The sequence below is a fragment of the Centrocercus urophasianus genome, unplaced genomic scaffold (genome assembly GCF_019232065.1).
Source record: "Centrocercus urophasianus isolate 14NV4802_14NV808 unplaced genomic scaffold, USGS_Curo_1.0 seq_29, whole genome shotgun sequence".
Lineage (NCBI taxonomy): Eukaryota > Metazoa > Chordata > Aves > Galliformes > Phasianidae > Centrocercus > Centrocercus urophasianus.
Window position 1 is genome coordinate 4,987,737 of NW_024884855.1, and position 23,121 is coordinate 5,010,857.

The 23,121-nt window shown below is 41.1% G+C and overlaps 2 protein-coding genes across 11 annotated transcripts in view; one reads left to right on the plus strand and one right to left on the minus strand.

Annotated features, from left to right (window-relative positions):
- GDE1 (glycerophosphodiester phosphodiesterase 1) lies at positions 1–9,450 on the plus strand. Of its 4 annotated transcripts, XM_042827597.1 has the most exons (7): positions 1–255; positions 995–1,170; positions 1,747–1,852; positions 2,867–2,959; positions 3,569–3,780; positions 4,083–4,273; positions 7,381–9,450. In XM_042827597.1, exons 1-6 carry the CDS (start codon positions 1–3, stop codon positions 4,228–4,230), a joined length of 990 nt encoding a protein of 329 aa, XP_042683531.1. In that variant the 3' UTR covers positions 4,231–4,273; positions 7,381–9,450. The 4 variants fall into 4 exon arrangements, with proteins under 4 accessions (XP_042683531.1, XP_042683530.1, XP_042683532.1 ...); XM_042827596.1 differs by lacking the exon at positions 7,381–9,450 and having other exon boundaries at positions 4,083–6,672; XM_042827598.1 differs by lacking the exons at positions 1–255; positions 7,381–9,450 and adding an exon at positions 488–570 and having other exon boundaries at positions 4,083–6,672.
- TMC5 (transmembrane channel like 5) overlaps positions 6,409–23,121 on the minus strand; it is a 25,106-nt gene continuing 8,393 nt past the window's right edge. For 6 of the 7 annotated variants that reach the window (XM_042827595.1, XM_042827594.1, XM_042827589.1 and 3 more), the window contains exons 4-24: positions 22,984–23,078; positions 22,502–22,606; positions 20,918–21,004; positions 20,065–20,164; positions 19,369–19,459; positions 18,828–19,076; positions 17,507–17,658; positions 16,872–17,016; positions 16,160–16,315; positions 15,655–15,821; positions 14,909–14,987; positions 14,458–14,555; positions 13,150–13,245; positions 12,693–12,768; positions 11,799–11,932; positions 10,431–10,604; positions 9,124–9,202; positions 8,745–8,834; positions 7,723–7,824; positions 7,378–7,423; positions 6,409–6,864 (exon numbers count right to left, since the gene is read on the minus strand). In XM_042827595.1, the coding sequence (XP_042683529.1) occupies positions 6,743–6,864; positions 7,378–7,423; positions 7,723–7,824; positions 8,745–8,834; positions 9,124–9,202; positions 10,431–10,604; positions 11,799–11,932; positions 12,693–12,768; positions 13,150–13,245; positions 14,458–14,555; positions 14,909–14,987; positions 15,655–15,821; positions 16,160–16,315; positions 16,872–17,016; positions 17,507–17,658; positions 18,828–19,076; positions 19,369–19,459; positions 20,065–20,164; positions 20,918–21,004; positions 22,502–22,606; positions 22,984–23,078 (2,443 nt within the window). In that variant the 3' untranslated portion in view covers positions 6,409–6,742. Of the gene's footprint in view, positions 6,865–7,377; positions 7,424–7,722; positions 7,825–8,744; positions 8,835–9,122; positions 9,203–9,762; positions 10,605–11,798; positions 11,933–12,692; positions 12,769–13,149; positions 13,246–14,457; positions 14,556–14,908; positions 14,988–15,654; positions 15,822–16,159; positions 16,316–16,871; positions 17,017–17,506; positions 17,659–18,827; positions 19,077–19,368; positions 19,460–20,064; positions 20,165–20,917; positions 21,005–22,501; positions 22,607–22,983; positions 23,079–23,121 lie in introns of those variants that run through there. The other variant, XR_006170365.1, reaches the window with a different exon arrangement.

Consider the following 23,121-nt stretch of genomic DNA (forward strand, 5'->3'; position numbering starts at 1 on the left):
ATGTTGTGCGGCGGGGACGCGTTGGCGGGCGCCGTGACGGCTCTGCTGGGCGCGCTGCTGGCGCTGAGCCGCAGCCCGGTGCTGGCGGCCCTGCTCACCGCGGGCCCCTTCCTGCTGCTGCACGTTTTCAGCCTGGAGCCCGCCTCGCCTCACAGCGCGCGACGCGTCCTGCGGCCCCACGGCGCTCCAGCCCGCATCGCGCACCGCGGCGGCGCGCACGACGCCCCCGAGAACACTTTGGCGGCCGTCCGACAGGTCAGCCCGGCCGTGCCCGCCGAGCGCTGGGGGACGCGCAGGGCCGGGGCCGAAGTTAGGAGGTGGAATTGCCGGGTCGTCAGCCTGACCCCGGCGTGGGGAAGGTCGCGGAGCGGCTCGTCTGCAGAGACGGGCATCGGCCCGGCCGGGGTGCCCTCGCTTAGGGCGGATCCTGCGTGCCCGCCCGGTGCTTCCGGCGGCAGAGGAGCTGTGCGCGTGGGCTGCACTGCTACGGAGAGCGCCCTCACATTGAGGATGGCGCCGAGCTGGGAGGAAAAACGTCGATCTGCTGGGGGCAGGGAGCCCTGCCGGGAGGTCTGGACGGGCTGATCGCTGACACCTGGGGTAAAGCTCAAAGTCACAGCACCGCGCAGTGCTGCAGCCTCGGGGCGGCGCTGGAAGGAGAAGTTCAGGGGGTGTCAGTTCAGATGTCCGCTAATCTATAAACCCGCGTTTGTCTTTAACACCAAGTGTACAGAAAAGAACGTTAATAGTTTATTAATTTTTACCAGAATACAAATGAGTTGACAGCAATACCTGCATTAATTCTGTAACAATTTTCTGTTATGTATGTGATTATATTTATATATATATTATATTATATATTATTATTATATTATAATATTATATTATAATATATATTATATAATAATATTATATTATAATATTATTATATTATATATATATATTTATATTATACATTTTCTGTTATGTATGTGATTATTTTTTTTCTTTCAAGGCAGCCGAAAATGGAGCAACAGGCGTTGAACTGGATCTTGAATTTACTGCGGACGGTGTTCCCATCCTAATGCATGATGAAACAGTAGAAAGGACAACAGATGGGTCTGGAAAATTGTGTGACCTGACTTTTGATGAAATTAGGAAGCTTAATCCATCTGCAAAACACAGGCTGTGGTAAATAAATGTAGTGCAGACTCCTTAGTGGTGCACGTAGCATCTTCCTAGGCTGTTACTGGGAAGGTAATCACCTGAGCCACACAGTGAGAACTTTTGCAGCTGCTGTCACCTAATCAGGAATAATCTTTTGCTGTGTGAAGCTTTTCGATATTCACTTAGTTTTGCTTATTCTGTCAGGATCTGCATTTCTGTCTCAGTGCTCAGGAACACCATCAAAGCAGGAGGAAGTGGGAGGATAGGTGGTCAGCATCTGGGATTGAATGCAAAGGAAAGGAGGTGAAAGACTCAGACCAGTATTTCAGTGGGTTCAGTAAGTAAGCATCAAGTTAGACCTTGAATTTGGAAGGATAGAGCTGTGTAGCTGTGGGATGCTGAAGGAAGAAGAAAGATGCTTGTAGCTGTGGAGCATTTCACAGCATTAGGGAGCTGCTGCTGCCATTGCTAGTGGTGCTTAACCCCTAATGCTAGTGTCTCTCTTGACTGTGTTTAGGAATCCCTAGGAAACAGTTCTGTGTAGTTGGGGATGTGTGTGTGCATCTTGACTGTGTTTAAGTGAGTTCTCTGTTTCTGCAGGAGCAAATTCCAGAATGAAAAGGTACCAACTCTGAGAGAAGCTGTAGTGGAGTCTTTGCAGCACAATCTTACAATCTACTTTGATGTCAAAGGCCATGCAAATCAGGTACCACTTATTGTACTATAACCCCTTCTTTGGGTTTTCAGCCTTTTTTTGTTGGTCTCAAGCTGGTCTCTGTGGTACAGTGCCTTCTCTAACATGCCTGAAAATGGGTCTGCTGTTTGCATCACCCAAAGCTGGGCTGTCAGAAATAAAGACAATGTGTTCCCTCATCCCATTCCTTTGTCTGGCAAATGGCAATTTAAAATTCGACTGACTCATGGCTACTGAGTTCAACATCACCACAACAAAGCAAAACAAATTCCCTGCCTGTGCTGAGGGAACCCAGTGTCTGATCTTCAGTTCCAGCGAGGGATCCCAGTCATCTCTAATTTGTATTACTGAAGGCAGATACAGGTGAGCAGTCATAAACATTTTATGCAAGTTAGTAAAATATGGAAATAAATTATTTTTTTCCCTTTGAACTAAGCCTTACTATGCTTTCTTCATTTTTTTTTCTATAATCTATTTAAGGGTATTTCAAATATGAGAGCAATGAGTAGCATTCTCAAACAGAATCATAATCATAGAATGATAAAATGGCTTAGGTTGGGGGAGACCTTAAAAGATCACGTAGTTCCACCCCCTGCCATGGGCTGGGTTGCCAGCCACATCAGACTGCTCAGAACTTCATCCACCAGGCCCTGAACACCTCCAGAGATGGGGCAGCCACAGCCTTCAAGTACTGGAAGGCTGCAGTGAGGGCTCCCTGGAGCCTTCTGTTCTCCAAGCTAAACAAACCCAGCTCCTGCAGCCTTTCTTCACAGGAGGTGCTGCAGCCCTTTGGTAATCTTCGTGGCCCTCCTCTGGACCTGCTCCAACATAAAGACTTCTGTTGTAAAAACCATACTGGCATTTGTGTGATAATGCTATGAAACCTTTTTTTCTCCCTTCCTGGAGATTTCAGACTTGCTACACAAAACAGGAAGTGTTTTTAAAGAAATAAAATGACCTTGCAGCAGAAAGTAAATTTTATGTGTGTTTGTAAATATAACATCTGTGTGTATCTCTAATTGGCAGGCAGTTGATGCCCTAAAACAACTCTACCTGGAATTTCCTCGTTTGTATAACAGCAGCATAGTCTGTTCTTTCATGCCAGATGTTGTTTATAAGGTGATGTTTCCTCAAAGTTTCTGTAACTTTTGAATTCTGTCTGGGAATTTCAGTAAGGATTTACAGCTTCCAAAGTACTTTTGGGTTGCTGAAATTACAAAAACATTAAAAATAAATGAAGCTAAATGCTAAATCTACTGCATGATCTGATTAGATCACACTGTGCTCATTAGATGCGCGTATTCTGAACCTACAGTAATTCCCTGTTATGAACATTATGTAGAATGAGTAGTAACCAATTAGGTGTCTGTGTGCAAGATAGCAGTTAAATAAATATCATCTTTTGATGTAAACATAAACCTTTCTTACCACAGCTTTCTAATTGTTGTTAAGGCCATTTGTCATGTATTTTATTCAGTTTCCTGAATGTTCTGTTCCAGCATCACGGTGATGTTTTTTTTTTTTTATGTAAGAGCAGTTGCTTATTCTGTACAGATCTAAGAAAAAAACTACAATATCATATAGTTTTCTAAGTTACAAAAGGACCTGGGGGGAAAAGGGAAGAAGGATTCTGATACAGCTGCACATTCAAGCTAGCATTAATATCTAACTGCTCCCAGTTTAATGAAGGCTTTGTGTGCATTCATCTTTTCTGCTTGGACCTTCCAGATGAGACAAGCTGACAGCAACGTGGTAACAGCACTGACATACAGACCTTGGCAGCTGAGTCACTTTGGAGATGGGACACCTCGCTTCAGTTCCTTCTGGAAACATTATCTGTATATGATGCTGGATGTCATTCTGGATTGGAGCCTACACAGCTTCTTGTGGCGATTATGTGGGGTTTCAGCTTTCCTCATCCAGAAAAATTTTATTTCTCAGTAAGTGCCAAAGCTCACTGATGTACCAGCAGGCCATAGCGTTCTATTAGGATACGAGGGTGGAGTTAAAGCAATACATGTTAATCATTACCTTCTCTCTAGCATTGTGTAAGATAGTTTCTTTACTGCATGCCATTTTATTCTTTAAGCCTCTACTTCTTACAAGAACAAAACACACAAAAAATGGCATTTTGCAGAAGATAACACAATATCATTCCTGATGGGCTACTGGTGTAAGACTGAAACTCAATTTTAGCCTCAGTACTAAAGTCTGCTAAATACCATGTGTTTGTTCCTTACAGAGATTATGTGAGGCACTGGTCCTCAAAAGGAATTCAAGTGGTTGCCTGGACAGTGAACACATTTGCAGAAAAAACGTACTATGAAACTGTCCTTGAATCCAGCTACATCACAGACAGCTTGGTGGAAGACTGTGATCCTCATTACTAGACCTTGGAGGGACTCACCAACTAACAGAAGCTGTCATACTCAGGTGTGATTTACCAACAAAAGCAAACTGACTGTTCCTTTGCTTTGTTTAGTCTTGGTTATAAAGTCATATCAGGCATTTTTGATGACGTACTGAACAGTCATCATCCTTGATTCTAGTACTTGAAAGCTTGTTCTATAACTGTAATAATTTGAGATTATTTATGGTATCTTAAAAGCATCCACATTGCTGTTCTGAGAACAGTGGCAAAACATGGTGCCAAAATAGAGGGCAGGTGTATCTCCCTCCTCCTTCATGGAGGGATGGCTGTGCTGCATCTGGTAGAAGTGCAATCATGTTTTGGGAGGGCAATTCCTTGTGCTACTCAGTTGTTGCAGTCACTGATTCCTTATTTGGGCTCTGCTGTGTTCCAGCTGATGTGCCACACAATACTCTGAGCACTTGGTGTTGTGCCCTAGGAAACCTGCACTTAGCAGCAACAGAACAGCAGGTTGCATGGATCACTGATGCAGTTCACTACACTGCTTTGTATGTAAATGTTCTTGATAGTGCTCCTCAATTAGAATTAAATATCAGAGCTAGCTGATATTTAACATCAACGTTAAGAGGCAAAAGATACTTAAATAAAATAAAATACTCAGTTGTAAGTGGAAAGAACTGTACAATCGTCCCAGTGAAGTTCAGACTTGTAAACGAGTGGTAAATCAAGTGCATCTTCTTCATGTGGTGCAACAGCACTCAGATCTGCAACTGCCTGGCATGTGCTGTTTGTAGCTTTCCAGTCTGGTTACAAAAACACTCCTGTTTGTTTGCTTCAAATTCTGTGAGATGTTCTGAGACGAGGCAGCAGAGGCACTGCCACAATGATGAGAAGGTCAGATACATTCTGAAATAGCTTCATAACACCAACCCCAGGTAGGAACAGAGCTGCTCCAGGTGATGCCACGTGGACAGTGACAACACTATTGCAGTGCTTGTTTTTTTTCTTCAAAAAAATCTGTTCTCACAGAGAAATACAAGGGTCATTAGCCAATGATTGCTGCCTTCTGCAAGCTGGGGTAGCTTTTTTCTTTTTATCTTGAACTACACATAAGCACAAAGAAACATGGGAGTAAGGGTGTGTAATGCTATAATGTGATGGAAAGCACCCAGTGACAGCACAGTAGCAAAGTCCTAGGCTGCAGCAAATGAGGATATGCTCAATGCAGCAGCCATGGACACAGAAACAAAGGAAAGAAGCTGCTTACCCTTGGGAGGCCTCAGGTAGCAGAACTGCCAATGAGATGTCCTTGCCTCCACTGCCAGTCCTTAAATGAGGTCTGGGAAGGCATGGATCCCGGCTCCACCCCTTCCAGTCACTCTCATGCACTGCACACACCTGAGCTCCCATGGCTTGGCCCTGCCTTCCCACAGGTGCTCCAGCACTGGTTCAGGCTATGATTTGCCATTTCTGCTATAGGGGAATTCCCAGATGTATTTTTCCTATCACATCACTCATCCACTGTGTACTGCAAAACCAACAATCTCAGTTTTCTGCTTTACATGCTGTGTGATCTGTACATTTGTCACACCTCCATCTAGTTTGTGGCCAGCCCTGAGTGCCAATCTTTATGTTTACTGCTGCGTTCTGCAGTCATTCTCCAGGCTCTGCTCAGAAGAGCTGCCTTCACAGCAAGGAATCCTTTCTCTAAAGGTCTCTTCTTGTTGCTACTTGGGTTGCTGGCACAGTGGAGTTACTCTCTTTGCTGTCTGCCCTATTCACAGCCTGACCCACAGCCATGCATGCACAAACAGAATAAAATTCCATCTCTGGTCTTGACTGCATGCTTTGTCCTTTTTTTCTGTATCTTTGGTGACCTGTTTCCTGTTGTCCTTAACACAAACTGTAAGCTTAAGGAGCAGATTTACCTTTTTCCTAGGCACTTTTGTCCAAAGCAGCTAGGGAGGAATAAATAAATAAACCAGGCACTAGTAAAAGACAGGCTAAAAAAATGGTACTTTTTTTAAATTAAAGCTTGTTAGCTTTATTTGTGGCTATGAATAAAAAGAAGCGAGAGTCACCTTCAGAAGAGTCCTTGTTGTGTTACTTCCAAACTGGACAAGTTGTCACAACCTTTTTGTTTGTAAGGGGTGGTTTTTACACAGATGAGAATTTTGATAAGCAATCTTTTTTTAAAAAAAAAAAAAGAATTCCTCAAGCTGGTGTTGAACAATGTAACAAAGCCTACATAAATGGCTCAGAGAAGGGCAACTACAACAGGATTAACATAATCATTCACACAAGTCAGTTTGCAGCCATTGAAACATCACAGTCATTCAAAGCAATTGTGCTTTCATTTTATTTTCTCTGTATTTGACCAATGCTCAGTTGGCTCAGATCGCGTTTTGCAACCTGTTTTTTCTTCCACGAGAGGGAATTAAAAAAATCAGTGTTGTTTTCAGTCATGTGAATCAGTATTGCCTTCTGCAGAACATCCATGGGTTACTCAGCACCCATTGCTGACTGCCTGCTCATGGTCGAAGATGGCTGTTGTCATTTAAATCTTCCCACTGAGCCGCCTGCCGCGCACGCAGAGCCAGTGCCACTGCCTCAGACATCCCTGAGCTGCTGCTCGGCTGGGGTGTTTCCCAATCTGTTTTTCACAAGGGAAACAAATTAAAGCGTGCTGATGTAGGTGCAATAACCACCCTCTACTAGAAAGCCCCGCACTATTTGAACACCTCATCTGCTGGAAGGAACACGTTTGTATAAACCAGGAAGCTACTGTGCAAGTTTCCATAGCTGTTTCACCACACAATGTGCCAGGGACTCCACATTAACAACCACTTCTGAAACACTGAAGTACTCCCTTAATGATCTAATATTCTTGCCTATGTTCCCGTAAGACGAAGTGTCTCATTTACCCAGAGATTCAGCTGTTGTGTACAAAAGTTTGTGATCACGCTTCAGAAGTCACCACTACCATCACAAGCCACCAATAAGCATGCTCTGTAGAGAGCTTTAGCCCCAGAAACTCAGTTTCTTGTTTCTATTGCCTCTTTCTACTAATGCTAAAGTGTCTGTTAGCTCAGTCTGTTGCATCTTGTCTATACTAAATCAAACATTTGTAAGCTGAGCTTACAAACATCGCTTTCTCTGTGCTTACCAGATGGGAAGCCAGTCCTCCTCGAGATCTCAGCAGAGTAAGGATACTGGAAACAAAATTCACAGGTAGACGTAAGTCAGCGTTGTTCTCATATGCCTGTTATCTTGTATTTAAGACTGTACTTTCCCCATAACAAAGCCATACTACCTCTACATCTCAAGCAGGACTACGAGCACAAATATTCCAACTACAATTCCAACTGCAAGCTATTCCAATTATATTTTCTTTCTGTTCAAATCAATTATTTCTACACATAAGGGATGTTCTCTTTGTCCAACTGTATAAAGCCTAGGGCATGATATAGTCAATGGACATCAAGCAGAGACTTCTATCTCTGACTCTCACCTCATTGCAGGATGCATTTTGATTTCTGTCAAATGTCCTTCCTGGATAGTTTGATTCTTGCTGGGCAGGTGGCATGGATGAGTGGGATAAAGAAGAAATTCTCTGAAAGACAGAATATTTGACATTAGCAGTAATACACAATGGCTTCTAATCGTGGCTTTATGGTCAGCATCCACATCTGTTACCCTTCCTTTAGGGAGAGTTCTAGAAAGCAAAAGGCAATCTGATATGTTGCCAACAGACTGCCTGAGTGCCAAGGCTTTTTCCTTTGTATAGTCCAGGATTACATCTCACAGTGATACAGAGATGCAAACTCGGTGCTCTGCAAACAGCACTGTACTAACCTGAGTGGGTGAAGAAAATAAAAGTGATCCTGTCTTGTTTTGAAGCACAAAAATGCACTGAACAAATGCAGAGCAGAGCAGCAACTGCAGACAAATAGCACTGGCAAGCTGTTCTCCACAGGACAGATATTTACTCATTTGATGGCTCAGCTAGCAGCCATTTTGAGTGGACAAAGTGATTTCAAATTAAAAAATGTTAGGTGTCAAATGATGCTGTGTGGAATTTAAAATGGAGTTTAGTCAGGTTTAAACCTGGTTTACCTCAGCTGAAAAAATGGGTGGAAAGGGCACAAAACATAAAGCCTGAAGGAAAGCTGGAGTCAGAGGAGGAGGGCAGCATCCTTCTCACTCTAGGCAATATCCAAGTGTGACCAAACTCTTTACTGACCATCACTACATGCTGAGGCAGGAATTTTCCTGCAGCTTCATAACCATAAATAACTTCTAGTGAGGGCAAAGACCTTTCTATCTGTGCTCCCAGGTTAAGTTCTACTCTTTAGCAAGTAGGAAATTTCCAAGTATCTTTTAGTCTTTTGGGGCTAGCTAGGAAGCAAGCACTTCAAGTTTTAAATACAGACACAGCCAAAATGGCAGCATCTTCACAAGTCTAGACGAATCGCACACAATTTTACAGTCACTGCACATCACTGCACAGGGGATCTGAGCTACCAGACTGACCTGCTGCTCTTGTCCTCTTGGTGCAAATGGGTTTTGTGTTCTCTGTAGCATCTGTAGTTTTTCAAGTAAAAACCTTTTGTCTTTTCCTGCCTGCACACAAAACACACTTGATCATTAGCTGGAATGGACTAATAATTAAGGGAGACTCAAGGTCTATGAGTAACTGATCTACAAAAGAAGCTGCAGCAGCACAGTTTGAACATAAAATTCCTTTGCAATAACATTATTTGTGAGCAGTTTCCCCACAGCTTGCACACAGGAGGGCTTCCACCTTCCTCTGCATTGCTGCAGAAAAAGATTACAGCTGCACAACAGCAGAGTGAGACAATCAACAAGAAAGCCAAACTTTAAACAAAATAAAGCTGAAAGTCAAACTTACATTAACAATTTGCTCACGTAAGAGCTTGGCCATGGTTCTTCTTCCTCTTATTATTTGCCAGAAAAGGTAAGCAATAACTCTAAATAAACAAAAGTCCAAAAGATGAACGCTCATACCAACGTGCTCCTCCCAGTCACTGCTTAAACAGACATTTGTCTTGGTTCATTTCATCCACCAAATACACAGGTATACACACATACACAAGTATATGCATACATACACACAATTACATATGGAACTTGCCAAACACATGAAATTGCTTAAGCCATTATCTTGGAAAGACCCGAAGGTTTATAGAACCTTATTCAAGTAAGGGAGGCACAATTAAAGCAAGTCAACAATACAAGGTACATTTCAGACTACAAATGAATACAGTGTTCTTACCTAACTTTGTGTCATTTACTTAGACCTTACATCACAACACTGAACAGTCCTGCTTCCAAGCCAATTTTATTTGCTCTAGCATGAATGGCAGCTTGTTTAGTTAGAACAGGTTTGGGCTCTTAGGTGAGCATGACAGAATAATCCGGCAGCACAGCTACAACTTCAACCCCTGCCAGCAGGCCAGCATCTTGAAGATGCACATACATTGGTACCTATATAACTAACTTTAGTCAGGGAGGCAGCACAGGAATTTACCTGAGATCGGCTGAATTGGACTGCAGCTGATTTCTGAGCATTGCCCTGCACTGCGTGCTCACTTCCACACGCCATTCGTGCACCACCATGCCCTTCCTCCAGTGCCCCCACATTAACTCAGGTATTTTTGCAAGGTATCAGCACCTCCACAAGTGACTCCACTGAAGAAAAATGGTGAAAGACAAAGCAGCCACCCACAAAACCTCTACTTTTTTTTTTTATGCTGCCCAAGGCTCTAGCATAGATCTGACACGTTCTACTTCTCCTTGTGAATGACAGATCTTTGCCTTCTGATTTATATCTCTTTAAATAAGTAAATAAGTCAAGCAATTCATCCTGCCAACAGTATGCAGATGTTCCCATTCACTGATGTTGCTACAGCTCAGAGTGGCAGTGGTAATGAGACCTGGAAGCCAACTCACCAGTGAACTAAAAATATTAAATTAAACAGCAGTATATCCTTCGGTTAGCATGAAACAAAGAGAGCTTTGGCATCATAACATAAATGGAATAGGTTTTATAACTTCTTTACATACTTCAAATACATGAATTTCCCTTATATTAATCGTTTCTAGTATTCTAAAGTGCACTTTGCAATTGTTACAGAGAATGGCTATGGCCTAGCCAGGTTTTTCCACTCCGTGTCCTTTTCATCAGCAGGTACTCACATGATAACAACGGAGAGGATGAAGAAGAAAAGTTCACTTGCTATTAAGTTGTAGTAGACCCATGCTACCCATTTTGAATCAATGTAATTTTGCAGTATTTTTACCCACTCAGAGATTGCTGTGTATATAGAAGGCAGACCTCGGAAAGGACCACATTCTTTTGAAGGTTTCAACCTGAAAGCATGAGAAAGCAGCTATTTAACATTTCCCACACTAACAAGGGATTTAATTCAGTGCATTGTTCTCTGCCTCGCTATTGCCCTCCACTTCTTTGGGACCCTCACAGAATGCCATCATCTATAATTGCTGACTTTTTGGGGTCAGCTCCAGGACATTAAAATTCCACCTCAGTACCTCTGAGACTATTGCAGCTGGAGATAAGAGATGCTGCAACAGATCCCTACGAAGCCACATGCACTGCATGCAACAAATCAATCACTGCAGCACAGACTACAGCAGTTCGAAAATCTGTATTTTCAAAGTTGCAGCACAGCTGCATAATGGAACTACCATCACACCTCGCCTTCCAGGACACAAATCACTGTAAACTTTCAGCAACAACAGGCTGTGATGAAACGAGGTAGTTCTTAGCAAAAATCCACATTTTGGGGCAGATGGAAATAGAGAAATATTGTTTGCTTTGAAATTGGACCAATCCAGATAGAACAAAATTGCCACCTGGCCCCTGGAAATATGTTTTCTGAAGTACATCACCTCCTGTGTTTTTATTTAGTAAGACAGGTGGCTACACATGAAATCACATGGCTGAGAATTGCTAAGAAAAAGAGCTGCATCTGAGTTTCCATCATTACTGTGACCAGAGTAACACGCACATAAACAAAGCAGCTTTAAAACACTGCTAGCAACCCAGATGCCTCGTAGCAGAGCTCTGCACACTCTTTAAAAAACAAAACAAAACAAAAACCTGAAATCAAACAAAAAAATCTGAAATCTGAAAAAAAAAAAAAAAAAAAAAAAAAAAAAAAAAAGAAGCTCAGAAGTTGACCAGCTCTGTTTTCTTCCAGGTGTTTCTGCACTGCACACCCAGTATGGCTCATAGCATTTAAGCCCGGGAGCAGGCAAGGTCACAGAAACTTTTGAGGAGCAGGAAAGGCCAAATCAAAGAATCTTCTGTGACATTAACGTAGAATACCAAAACTTGAAAGCAATCTTGTCTCCCCTCCCACTTTAATTATGGGACAAGTTACTGCATTAACCACACTTGCAAACTTACTGAACCTGTTTGCAGAACACAGAACGCTACCAACATCTGCAACCTGCCACTAGCAGTTATTACAAATTTCCTCTGCCTGCCATCAGGTCACACAACACAACGTCATGGAACTGAACGTCAGCACTCTTCCATACCTCCAGACAGTGACTGCAATGACAGACAGGACTCCAATGAGGGAAGGGAAAAACAGAATGAACATGAAGAACGTTGTCATTTGAGCAGCTCTCCAGGCTTTGCGAGGAGGTTGGCAATTCCTCATCAGACTGACCTTGTAAGAGATGAAGGTACATACACTTGGAATAGCATCACTTGCCACTTTCACTGCATTTGAGTCAATCCTGCTCAAACCGCTGGAGGCAATTGCTGGAAGAGCATCTCTCAAGGGTGATCAACTTCTTTTATAAGAACTTGACAGATAAGCTGTAGTTTTAGAAAACTTCAAGAATACAGTCTTCCAATCACTAAGAGATGATACGAGGTTCTGATGGGTTTTACAGAACTCTGACAGGCAGAGTTTGCTTTTGAAGCACACATAAAACTTCCCACAGCTCAGTGAAGTTTGAATCTGTGCTTCTAGTTATAACTATGTTCTTCTACATTTAACATTACAGACTGTTCAGACACCTCCTAAGAACCTCTTACCTAGTCACACTAGTGAGACAAAGAACTCTGAAAGCTTCCACCTTGATATTAAGCAGAATCACCCCACTTAGACCCAGGAGCCCTGGGGGGAAGAGGCTGGTGAGAGTAGGAATCCAGAATCATAACAGCAGGCTGAGTGTCTGTACTGACAGATGCACTGTTTGCTGTTAGTTTCCTACGCTTTAATTGTGCTCCTTTCTTTCTTTAAGAAAACAAACAAGCAAAAACCCACTACAACAAAACAGCAAAAAAAAACAACCAAACAGCTCCCCAAGCACAAAACTCCTCAGCCTCCGGGCAATCCCAGCACTCAATCAATCCTGCGTAGATTTCAAACAGAGTAATTTCCATGGCATTCTATGAAGCAAATATGTAAAGCTTCTTACCTTTTTCACATAAAATACTATAGAAAATGATATCATCTGGATACCAGGCAGCAGAGGTGAGAAGAGAATACCGATCCTAACAGGAAGAATTTATAAGAGAAAAGAAGTTGTATTTCCACAATTCATTAACACTAGTGTTTCATCTGGCAGTTGGCAACCCTGCCTGCAGCCTGGAACTTGATGATCCTTGAGGTCCCTTCCAACCAAAGCTATTCTATGATTTCTTTTGCGTTTTCTCTCAGACCAGGTGGCCAGAAGGAAAACTACAATAATATTGGAGGTAGTAACCTCACTCAAAGAGAACTGGCAAGTCACAGTCCCTACAAAGGTACTTAACATAGCATCTCCCCCAGGCATTTATCCTGTTCTTTCTTTCATGATGTAATGTACCCATAAATATCTGAATCAGGATGTTCCATGGCATTCCCAAATACCAATTAAGGTTTTGACCACTTACCAGGTCAATGTCTGAGCATAGATCAAATCTAAAACACTTCTTCCAATATCAAACTCTGGCACCCCCAGGCTCACACAGACTGTAGTTCCAATAATTCTGGGTGAAAAATTAAAAAGAAAAGAATAAAAAAAATAGCATTTGCTAAATAGTTAAACTCATTTTAGAAACCTCAACAAATCACCTCCTGAACGCAACCATCAGTGACAGATTATTCAGGGTTCCATTAACCACACATCAGTCAAAGCAGCCGCAGCTGATTAGACAGCACATCAAAATTGAAGCAGAACTTGGCAAATGCAAATTCCCATAAAATATAGTGGTGTAAACAAGACTGACAGTTTTTTATGCAAGTCAATAAAAGAGGAAGAAGAAAGGAGGTAGTATGCTTATGATTCAACAGATGAAGTAATGATTCACCTCAGTAAAAACCCTTAACTTCTTTTCCATTCACAAATCCTGAAAGCTCTCAGCCTCAATCAAAAAAAAAACCTTATAAACTAATACTTAATATATTCTACAGCATATTCTACTTTAATGTAACCAGTCTTGCAGGCAGCTGAGATACACACAGATAAGGAAGTACCCAGAGGACTTCTCTCAGGGTCCAGCAAATCTCATTTTATCATTTCATTTTTTCCTGAGCTACAAAGATTCAGTTTCAGGTTTCATTGCTGTTTGTTTTTGTAACAAGAATTGGAAAGATTTTGGTAACTATCCCATTTTGCCTTGAATAGAGGTCTTGGTACCATCTGGTAGCTACATTATCAACAATAAATGTTTCAGGGCTGTGCTGGCTGGGAATTACTCTGAAGACATACAAGTAATTACAAGCAATCGTGCTTCTAATCTTTTACAGCTGTAACCCTGCTGTTTTTGCACGGCTTACTGGATGACATTCATAATGGCTGACACTGCATATTAGTTGTGACCTTTTGCTGAAGGTAATTTCCTATCTCAACAGAGCAAGAACAGGAGAGGATTAAAGTACACTGACAAGAGCTGAGGAGGGAAAATTTACAAGGGCTTCTCAACACTGTTTTGTGTCAATTTAACACAAAAGTCTAAGTCCTCATTTGTAAAACCATCTTGTCCTCAGCTCATTTGAAGGGCAAACAATTGTAAAGATCTCCCCAGGTGTGTGGCTAAGATGCCAAAAAGCTTTGTAGCGCAGGTAAAATTCAGTACTGTTATCTTTACAGTTATCACAGGGGAAAAACAAACAAACAAAAACAATGAAACAAAAACAACAACAAAACACGTATTTGGCTAATGAAGAAAAACAGGATTAGAAAAAAAAAAACAACTCACCTTCGCAAAAATTCTCCAAAGAATGAGCCAAGCAAACAAAATATGAAGTCAACCAACACAAGACGATAGATATCTTGGCCAATCAGTGTTTCCCAGCACTTTAAGGAGTAAGAAAGAAAAAAAACAAAGATATACACGTCTAGAAGTGAAAAACAATGTAAATCTAACATTCCTGAATGCTTGGGCATCCAAAAATTTGTGCCATGAACCAAAGCCTTGCTGGCATCCTAACCAATGGCTGATCTCTCACTGAATGATGCTGCAAACCAGATGAGATCTTCGCTGAATGTAGGAAAATGAGTTACCCATTTCTCTAGAAATTCAAATAAAGAAATATCAGGGTAGCAAATTCAGCTGCCCAAGAGACTACAGGTACTTCTCTTTGCTTGAACAGACCTGTCATCAGAGTGGCTCTCAATGAGGTACTGTAAGTCAAAGATAGATACTTTACCTGTGACTCCGACGCAGCCACAACGTTAAGCCAGTAGTAGCACAGTATTCCAATAATGGATATTTTCAGGATTATAGTTCTACAAAGAAAATGTAGCATTAACTGCACTGGCAACTGGTATGCAACCTCACTGGAAAGAATAACAGCAGGACGGCTGCTGGTCACATGTTACTTTTGTTATAACAACAGCCTCCCATAGTGCCAGGACTAACAGAAGCAATCTTTGGAGCTCAGGTGCTGCATTACTTTACTGTCCTGCCAGAATCAAGGACAGGTGGGGCAAATTTGGCAGAGGCCTCTGCTCAATAGGCCATTGGCTGTGGGCACACACTCCACAGAGAAGGAAGGTCTGAGGAGCACAGGTAGTGATACAGTGTTAATTCCACGCATATGCAGTGAAGTCAGACCTCCTCACTTCTCTTACCACTTCTTTTCCTTCTGCCAGGAGGCCCACAGCTCAGTCACCATCAGTAGGAGCTATAAAGCCAAGCCCAGGGTCACCATATTGCTAACTGGGAAGGAAACGAGGGCAAGTCTTCATGCAGAGATGCAACATTCCAGACAGAAGACTTACAGGAGGCTAACAGAACTTTGAGGGAAGATTGCACAGAAGCCTTTGGGAAGATGAATTCACCTGCTCCATAGCTCACTATTGCCCACCACACCACCTAGGTACAGCTTGCTGTAAAAAAGAAGAGTCAGCCACCTTCAGGCAAAAAGCACTAAGTGGAGGTAGCAACAAATACCTGGCAATAGCAACATATATCTTGCGTTTGGGATTCTGAAATTTCTCCAGGTTTCCAAGCCATGAGTAGAAGAATGGGATGAACACATTGAGGAGGGATGTAATAATGGGTAGCACCAACATGGCAGCTTGGCTTTCCAGTTCATTTTTATTCCCTTTCATAAAGAGCTTTGAGAGAAGAAAAACAAAGTAAAAATAAAAACCAACCCTAAACTTAGAACTTGAGCTGAAATGCTGCCTCAAGTTGTGTCCACAGGGAGGACACCTGGCACACATCTATTCTCAGATTGGACGTAATCCTGTTTCACAGTTCCACGTCTGTTCAGCATGTAACCCTGCCCTTCTACGAGTCGCACAGGACCACGGTGGGAGCCGCATTTGAAAAACCATCTGCAGGATGAAGGAGAGGCAGGCCTTCTTCTTTCATGACAGCAGCTGCACTCTAAGACAGCCACGATTTGAGGCAAGCAACTGCTGGGATGAAGGGCTGCAAAATCAGTACTTACCTCTAGATTATTAATGGAGAGGAAGTAAACACCAGCACAAGCAGCTACTGCTGTTCCCAAGGAAGCAGCCCATGACCCAAGATGGATAAGAATACGAACAATTCTCTCTGTTACAGTAAAACTTAGACCTTCTTTGTTTTCTTCAGCGAGGTCCTCCTGCAAGGAAACAAATCCTAATGAAGAACTCCTTGGGTGACAGCATAAAGCAAAACCTGCTTCAGATAACTGCCTCAGAGGTTGATGTATCTTTTTCCCCTTCAGAGTATTGGTACAGTGGGAAAATTTACTAGACAACTATGTGTTCCTATCCCAAAAGTTGTTTATCTTAACAGCTATACTGTACTTAACATTTCCTATAAGCCTGCTCTTCTTTGAGTTAAATTGAAAAAATAAAGAAAAATAGAAGCAATATTCTGTTTAGCATATATTTAATAGTCACAGATTCATTTAATAGGAAAAAAAATATATAAATATATATACATATAAGTATTTACACGTAGCTTAAAGTGAAATGAAAAATGAGTAGCTAAGACAAATCCAGGAGTTCAAACCAAGTTAAACATAACAACCAGGAAGACTGAAGTTTATTAGAAACAAGACTGGCATGCTCAGGTCAGTGCCAGAAGCTTATTTGTGCACACACTCTGGCAGTGTGACTCCAGCAGGCTAATTCTGTACCTTTGCACCTTTTTGTATCTCCTGTATTTCCTACCTTTATCTGTGTGCTGAGATTCTTTTGTTTCAACTTCACAGCTTTTTCATTAGTTATGTTGAAGTCCCAAGTGCAGAGAAGCTTGCTTGCATTGCCAGAGTACATCTGAGGGTTAAGAAAGTTTCTGCAGAAGGATTTTGCCATGCTGCAATTAAAATTAAATTTGTGAGATGTGTAACAAGAAAATCCATCAAGGTTGCACAGCAGAACAAGAGTGGGAATGTTAGTTTTTCTCTCCCTTCTCTGGGCTAGCAGATCTACATCAGAGCATCTCAAATAAGATTACACAGAAAATAGACTTTAATATGTGAGACAACTCTCACAGTTCTTTCACCCAGCTGCTTCTGACAATCTTTAGTTCATCAATTTCAGAAGGACACGTTAATACCATGAGCAACACGTTACAAAAGGGGGATCATGAGATTATTTGTTTTGAACTGGGATTCATTGCATGACCCTTAATATTCTGCACTTATTCTTCATTCATCTACTGAAGCTTTTATGCATGATACTGGCCTCTGAGTTTCTTCTATAAACAATAACTTACAGAAACATACTCATGCAACCATGCCTGCCAACCATATAGGGTTTTTTTTTGATAATATAAATGAAATAAGAACATATAGCTAGTTTACCTGAACACCAAGATAAGCAAACAGATGACAAAATATATTCCAACAGTGAAAATATAGGCCAGCTGCATGTTATAAGAAGCACCATTCTTCGTTTGACTGATTGTAGCATTGGTGTAAAAGCCGTAGTAGAGTACTGTTTGTTGAAAATAACCCTGAAAATATACAGACATCATTCAGAACTGTTGCTGGAAGTACCATCATCTAAGGCTTAATTCACACCTGGGAGCTGTTGTACAGTGAAATCAGAGGAGTAATTAAATTTGTGAATATCAAGTTCTTTATTTGTCTTATACCCCCAAAAAGCTGTGGGAGTTTTTAGAGGTCTGTGATTACAGATCTGTATCATGTGGATGATTGTGAGCAATCTATGTTTGCATGATTTGGTATCTTCTGAAAAATCCTGAAGAGGGAAAGGCACGATCGCTTCTTTCTCAGGAGCAAAGTTCTGTACCAACAAATTGCAACCACTGTGAAGGAACCAGGAATGAAACACGTGACATTCTGTGCTGAGTTACAACATCACAGCGGAACTACTGCAACAGTGCCTCTGCTTTGCAAAACTGAACAGTGTTCTTACTACAGAATACACAACTTTAAAACCAACCCTAGAAAGAAAAGGCAGGCACCTTTTTTAAAAAAACATTTCTTCTCAACTAAGTATTAGGGAGAGCAGAATCTTGTTTATTGGACAGAGGAATCCTTTAACATCAGTTAAACTGACAGAATTCTTAAAACGGTCAAAGATAAAAAGAAAAGGAGCAAGTCTAGGCTTAGAGCAAAGTCTTTCTTTCCAAATAGCCTGAGATTTTATGCCACAAGTAGAAACATCTCCGTCAACTGAAAAGCTCCTTCTAAGCCACACTTTGCTCAACAGGCTGCCACACCAAGATCTGCATGCTCCCTAGAAGAACAAAGCTTCAGAAATAAGCAAAATTCACAGGATCACACACTGAAATCCAGACTGTATTATTAGAGGAAAACTAGCATGGGAAATACATTCTCCTAAAGACTATTGTAGTTGTCTCCAGAAAGCCTGACTTCCACTCTTCCACTGCTTCCTACAAGGAAAAAGTCTTGCTATATTGCTTAACATAGCAACCATTTGCTTTAAGACAAATTCATCAGAACACATACATTCCACTCAGAAGTCAACTTTTGACACAGCCTCCTTTCCTCAAGAAGTATGTACGAAATATTTCTTCTAATCATGTAAAAATTTACCTCCATCTCTCAAGAAATAATTAGTTTTTACACTGCCACAAGTCTTTAAAGCAGAACTGTTGCAGAGAAAAATAACACACATCCACTGTGACATACTTACAGCTCCAGTGAGCAGCTCCAGACCCGTGAATGAAAGGTTATTTGGTTCTGCTGTAACTAACTGAGGGATTGTGATGAAACCAAAGTTTATGAGGAATGAGAAGATGTTGAAATTCAGCAGCCATTTCAAAAAAATAAAATAAGAAAGAACACTTGTTCCAAACTCTCCACCAATGATCTTCAGAGTCCTGTGCCAGAAATTCAGTCGCTGAAAATATTCTGACAAGGTATTTCTAAATCGCCGAAATGACTACAGAACAAAAGATGAGAGGTGAACCTCAGTGAGCAGCCTTACACAGGACTCAAATCCACATAATACACCCTCACATTTTTACAGCTCCATTTTGATGATAAGAAGAGATTTCCACCTTTCAGTGCATCACAGAATGCTTACGCACTCTTCCTACCTAATGCAAGTCATTATCAATGAACAGTGAAGAAACGAAATAAGACCACGAGATGCCCGGCACCTGTGGAGATGGTGATAACACTGCAGCTACAGCTCCCTCCAGCTGCTACCCACTGACATGCCTGACACTCACCACTTTTGCTCTGTGCAGACAGTGCTTACAGCAGCCACACTGAGTACCACAGCCCCCTGATTTCTTTGAGATTTCTGTGAGAACTTTATTCCTGTGGGAAAGCAGGACAAAGGAGTGACAGCATGAGCTGTAATTAGAACAAAAGCCAAAGAAGCTGCTGCAAACATGTGCTCATGACCAAGCCAAAACAACTTGAGATGGTTCTGCTGGTTCTTGTGTTAGCTGCTAAAATGGTCTTTGTCCATTACAAGCTGAGGTGTGGCACCACATTCCAACTGCTCTACTGAGTCACTGCTAGGAACAACATCTAAATATATTCACGTGTATAAAATAAATGTACGCAATGATCAAAATGATGGCTGAAATCATGTGGTCTCTTCTCTGTTTTTAACAGCCAGCATTCAACTTTCCTTTGAATGAGAGTCAAGACATACTTGCATGCAGAAGGGCACGGCCTTGCTATTGTGTTTTATATTACATGAGAGTCTTCTCACTCAGAGAAAGGGCACTGAACCATCTTCAGATTATTTTTCCTTGCAAGATGTTAACTTTTTAAAAGCTACTTAAAAAGTACTATCAGCTTTTTCGTACTCAAAGGGACAAAGCAAAGCTGAGCAGCTAGCAAACACGCATACTTGATAGCTACATGTCAAGAATCATACTGCTTGTAAAACTAAACAGAACTTTTATTTTTACCTGATCTCTCTCTTTCTTTTCATGGTTTCTGGCATTTTCTGGATCACTTTAATCCTTTCACGCTTGGACATGCTTGCAAGACTTTCAACTAATTTTTCCTCTGCATAAAAATAATGATAAATCCAAATTTGGGGGTGATAATATAGTAATTGTTATTAAAAAATTGAAACTTTATATAATCATTCCCATTTTCACAGCTACTAATGCATGTCATGTTCTAAGACTTAATGATTCTGTCCAGAATATCCTTACTTTTACCAGTGCTCTAATACTGATGCATGGAAGTAGCACAACACTGCACATTAACAAGTAAGTATCAGTTGTCTACTGTTTGTTGAATGCTAATACAAAGAGCTGTACTGTAAGGAAGACAAAACACTGACAAACTCCGAAGAGCTGGTCTATTCCTTGATCACTGACAATCACACTTCTAAAATACTATTATCAACTTGAACTCTAAGCTTTTATTCTGTGATGTTAGTTCATGCTGGTCTATGTAAAATAGGCAGAGATATTACTTGTCATTCATCTTGTTTCCACATAGTTGGAATTCGATGCTAACTCGAGACATCTAATAAAATAATAAATCATCAGCTGGTCAAGCAAATCCTAATAAGTTATAAAAAGAAAAGCTAAATTTCTTAACAAGAAATCATACTGCATTTTGCTTCATTTATGTTGTAGTGTGCTGGGGAGTACAAAAGATGAAATACTAGCCTTAACTAAAAACAAGCTGCTCTTGTAACCACAGAAAAGCTACACGCAATTCTGATGATAAATCAAGAACAGTATCAGCCACAGCATAACTGTGCAAGATGTTACCTCACATAAAAACACTTCTCTAAACTCCTACCTCCTCTGCACTCTGGAGTTGCTTGAGACAGGGTTGCAAATGTCGCAGTGTCAGATGGCCTTCTGTTGCGTCTCCGAACAAAGCTACCTAAACAACAACCAGCACCATTTAATAAGCCTGGATACTCCTAGGCTAAACTGATTTAAGACATTCAAATTTCACTTTCATAGAAACAGTTTAAAAGTATACCCTTCCATCTCTCCAAGTACACCCAAACATACATTCTCCCTCTAACTTCTCCCCAGGTGATGTGTGATGACTGCAGGCAGTTTCTCAGACACACGCTGGCAAACTGGCACAGAGTCTTCTCCTGCTGTGAAAAACTGTCTCATTTAACCCACTCATACATGCACACATTGATTCTTCAAGTTTTTCTTTCTAGAAGACAGCTCCTTTCTTTTAAAATCCTTCCACGGATTTGGAGGGATTGTTTTAGATACATCAAGCTTCTTTCATCAAATCATTCAAACAAGTTTCCTTAAAAGCATCCACGTTCCAGCAATGAAGCAGATGAGTTCAGCCTTACTTTTGCTTTCCTTGACTCCCCAGTAAGACAATGGCCAACCTACTCAGTGCTACACCCACATGTTGAGCACAGTCCCTCAGTCTGGAAGGTCCCAACTAACTGACATGTCTGCTCAATGACACACATGCTGCAGGCTCACTAACATTTACTCCTCAGATCTAGAAGTACCACTGTCATTTCTACTTTAAGCCAACTTGTTTTGTAGCAATGAAAAACATCCGTATCTCCACGTGGACGCACTTTCAGCACTACACATTTAATCCCTATGTGATTATGCTGCACTCTATCCTTCCTACCTGCTATTAAAAAAATACCAGCAGCAGGAGTGTTAGTGTTTGGAAATGGCCCATCTCTGTGGTCACTTACGGGATGAGCGTTTCCAGGTACCAATAAAAGAGTTACTATTCTATATAAACATAAGATTTTGCCAAATCCAATCCTAAATCAAAGACTATGTTCTATGAAGAAGAAAAAAAAAAAAAAAAAAAAAAAAGACCTCAATTACATTCCAGGCAGGAAACAAACTGTAACAGCGAGATTACAGGATACAGGAAGAGCAGATTCTTCCCAGAAAATGATTGATAAGCTGCTATGCTGGTCTAAGAGAGAACTCAGATTGTATTACTTCAGTCCACTCTGTTTTCATGAACATAAATCTCTAGTTACTGCTATAATCATTTACACTTAGACAACACAGTAACAAATTCAGTAACTACAGACAGTCTTGAAAAACGCATCCTATCCTCCTCTTATTTCCTCCTACAGTATGCCTCTTCAAATAACTGTGTAAGTTTTATTTTATGATGACCAACTTATTGGGAGCTTCGGTTAGAAGGCACAGGCATTACACCTCTCATTGCTCAAGAAACAAAGATCATCACTTTCAGAAATACTGAAAAATTCAGCCACATTTATATGGTAAAATATAATTCATGTATTCTGACTGCTTTCATTTTGTGAAAATCTTCATACTTGAAGCAGACTTTTAAATCTTTACTACTTTAGGGAGAGTGAGACTGACATCAGTATTCTGATAGAGCACTATCTGTGTGTCTTACCTTCTGATGCACTGGAAATTCTGTGAGAATAGGGGTCATCCAGAGGACTGAAGGCAGAACGTGGGCTGTATGCCAATTCTGGCTCAGGCTCAAAGGAAAGATTATCTGTTGAAGGCAATCAGAATTATACAGAAAGTTGCGTGCTGCTATGGATTATTAACACACCCAGAATATCAGACCTTTTGATCAAATACAGCTCTACAATACGTATGGCAATATATCCTATCACTTCTATATCTCTTTCCAGTGTACATCCTACTATTCAATTAATTATGTAGTACATAAAAGTAAGCATTTACTGATCTATTAATAAAATAGTCAGTGTTCTCACTTGGTAATTTAACATCTGGACTCCTACGAAAAAGGCAAAAAATCCACTGCCAACAAACACAAATTTGTGCAGAGACTTGAGCCTTCCAGAATAGCAGGACACAGCAAGCTGTTACTTGTTTCTAAGCATGTTCATATGAGAAATTACATACCCTGGGATCTGCCATATGGACTTCTGCTCAGGACTTGAACTCTTGGTAAACTTTCACTGTATTCAGAGTTGTGTCTTAGAGAAGCCATTGGTAAACTTTCACTGTATTCAGAGTTGTGTCTCAGAGAAGCCATTGGTA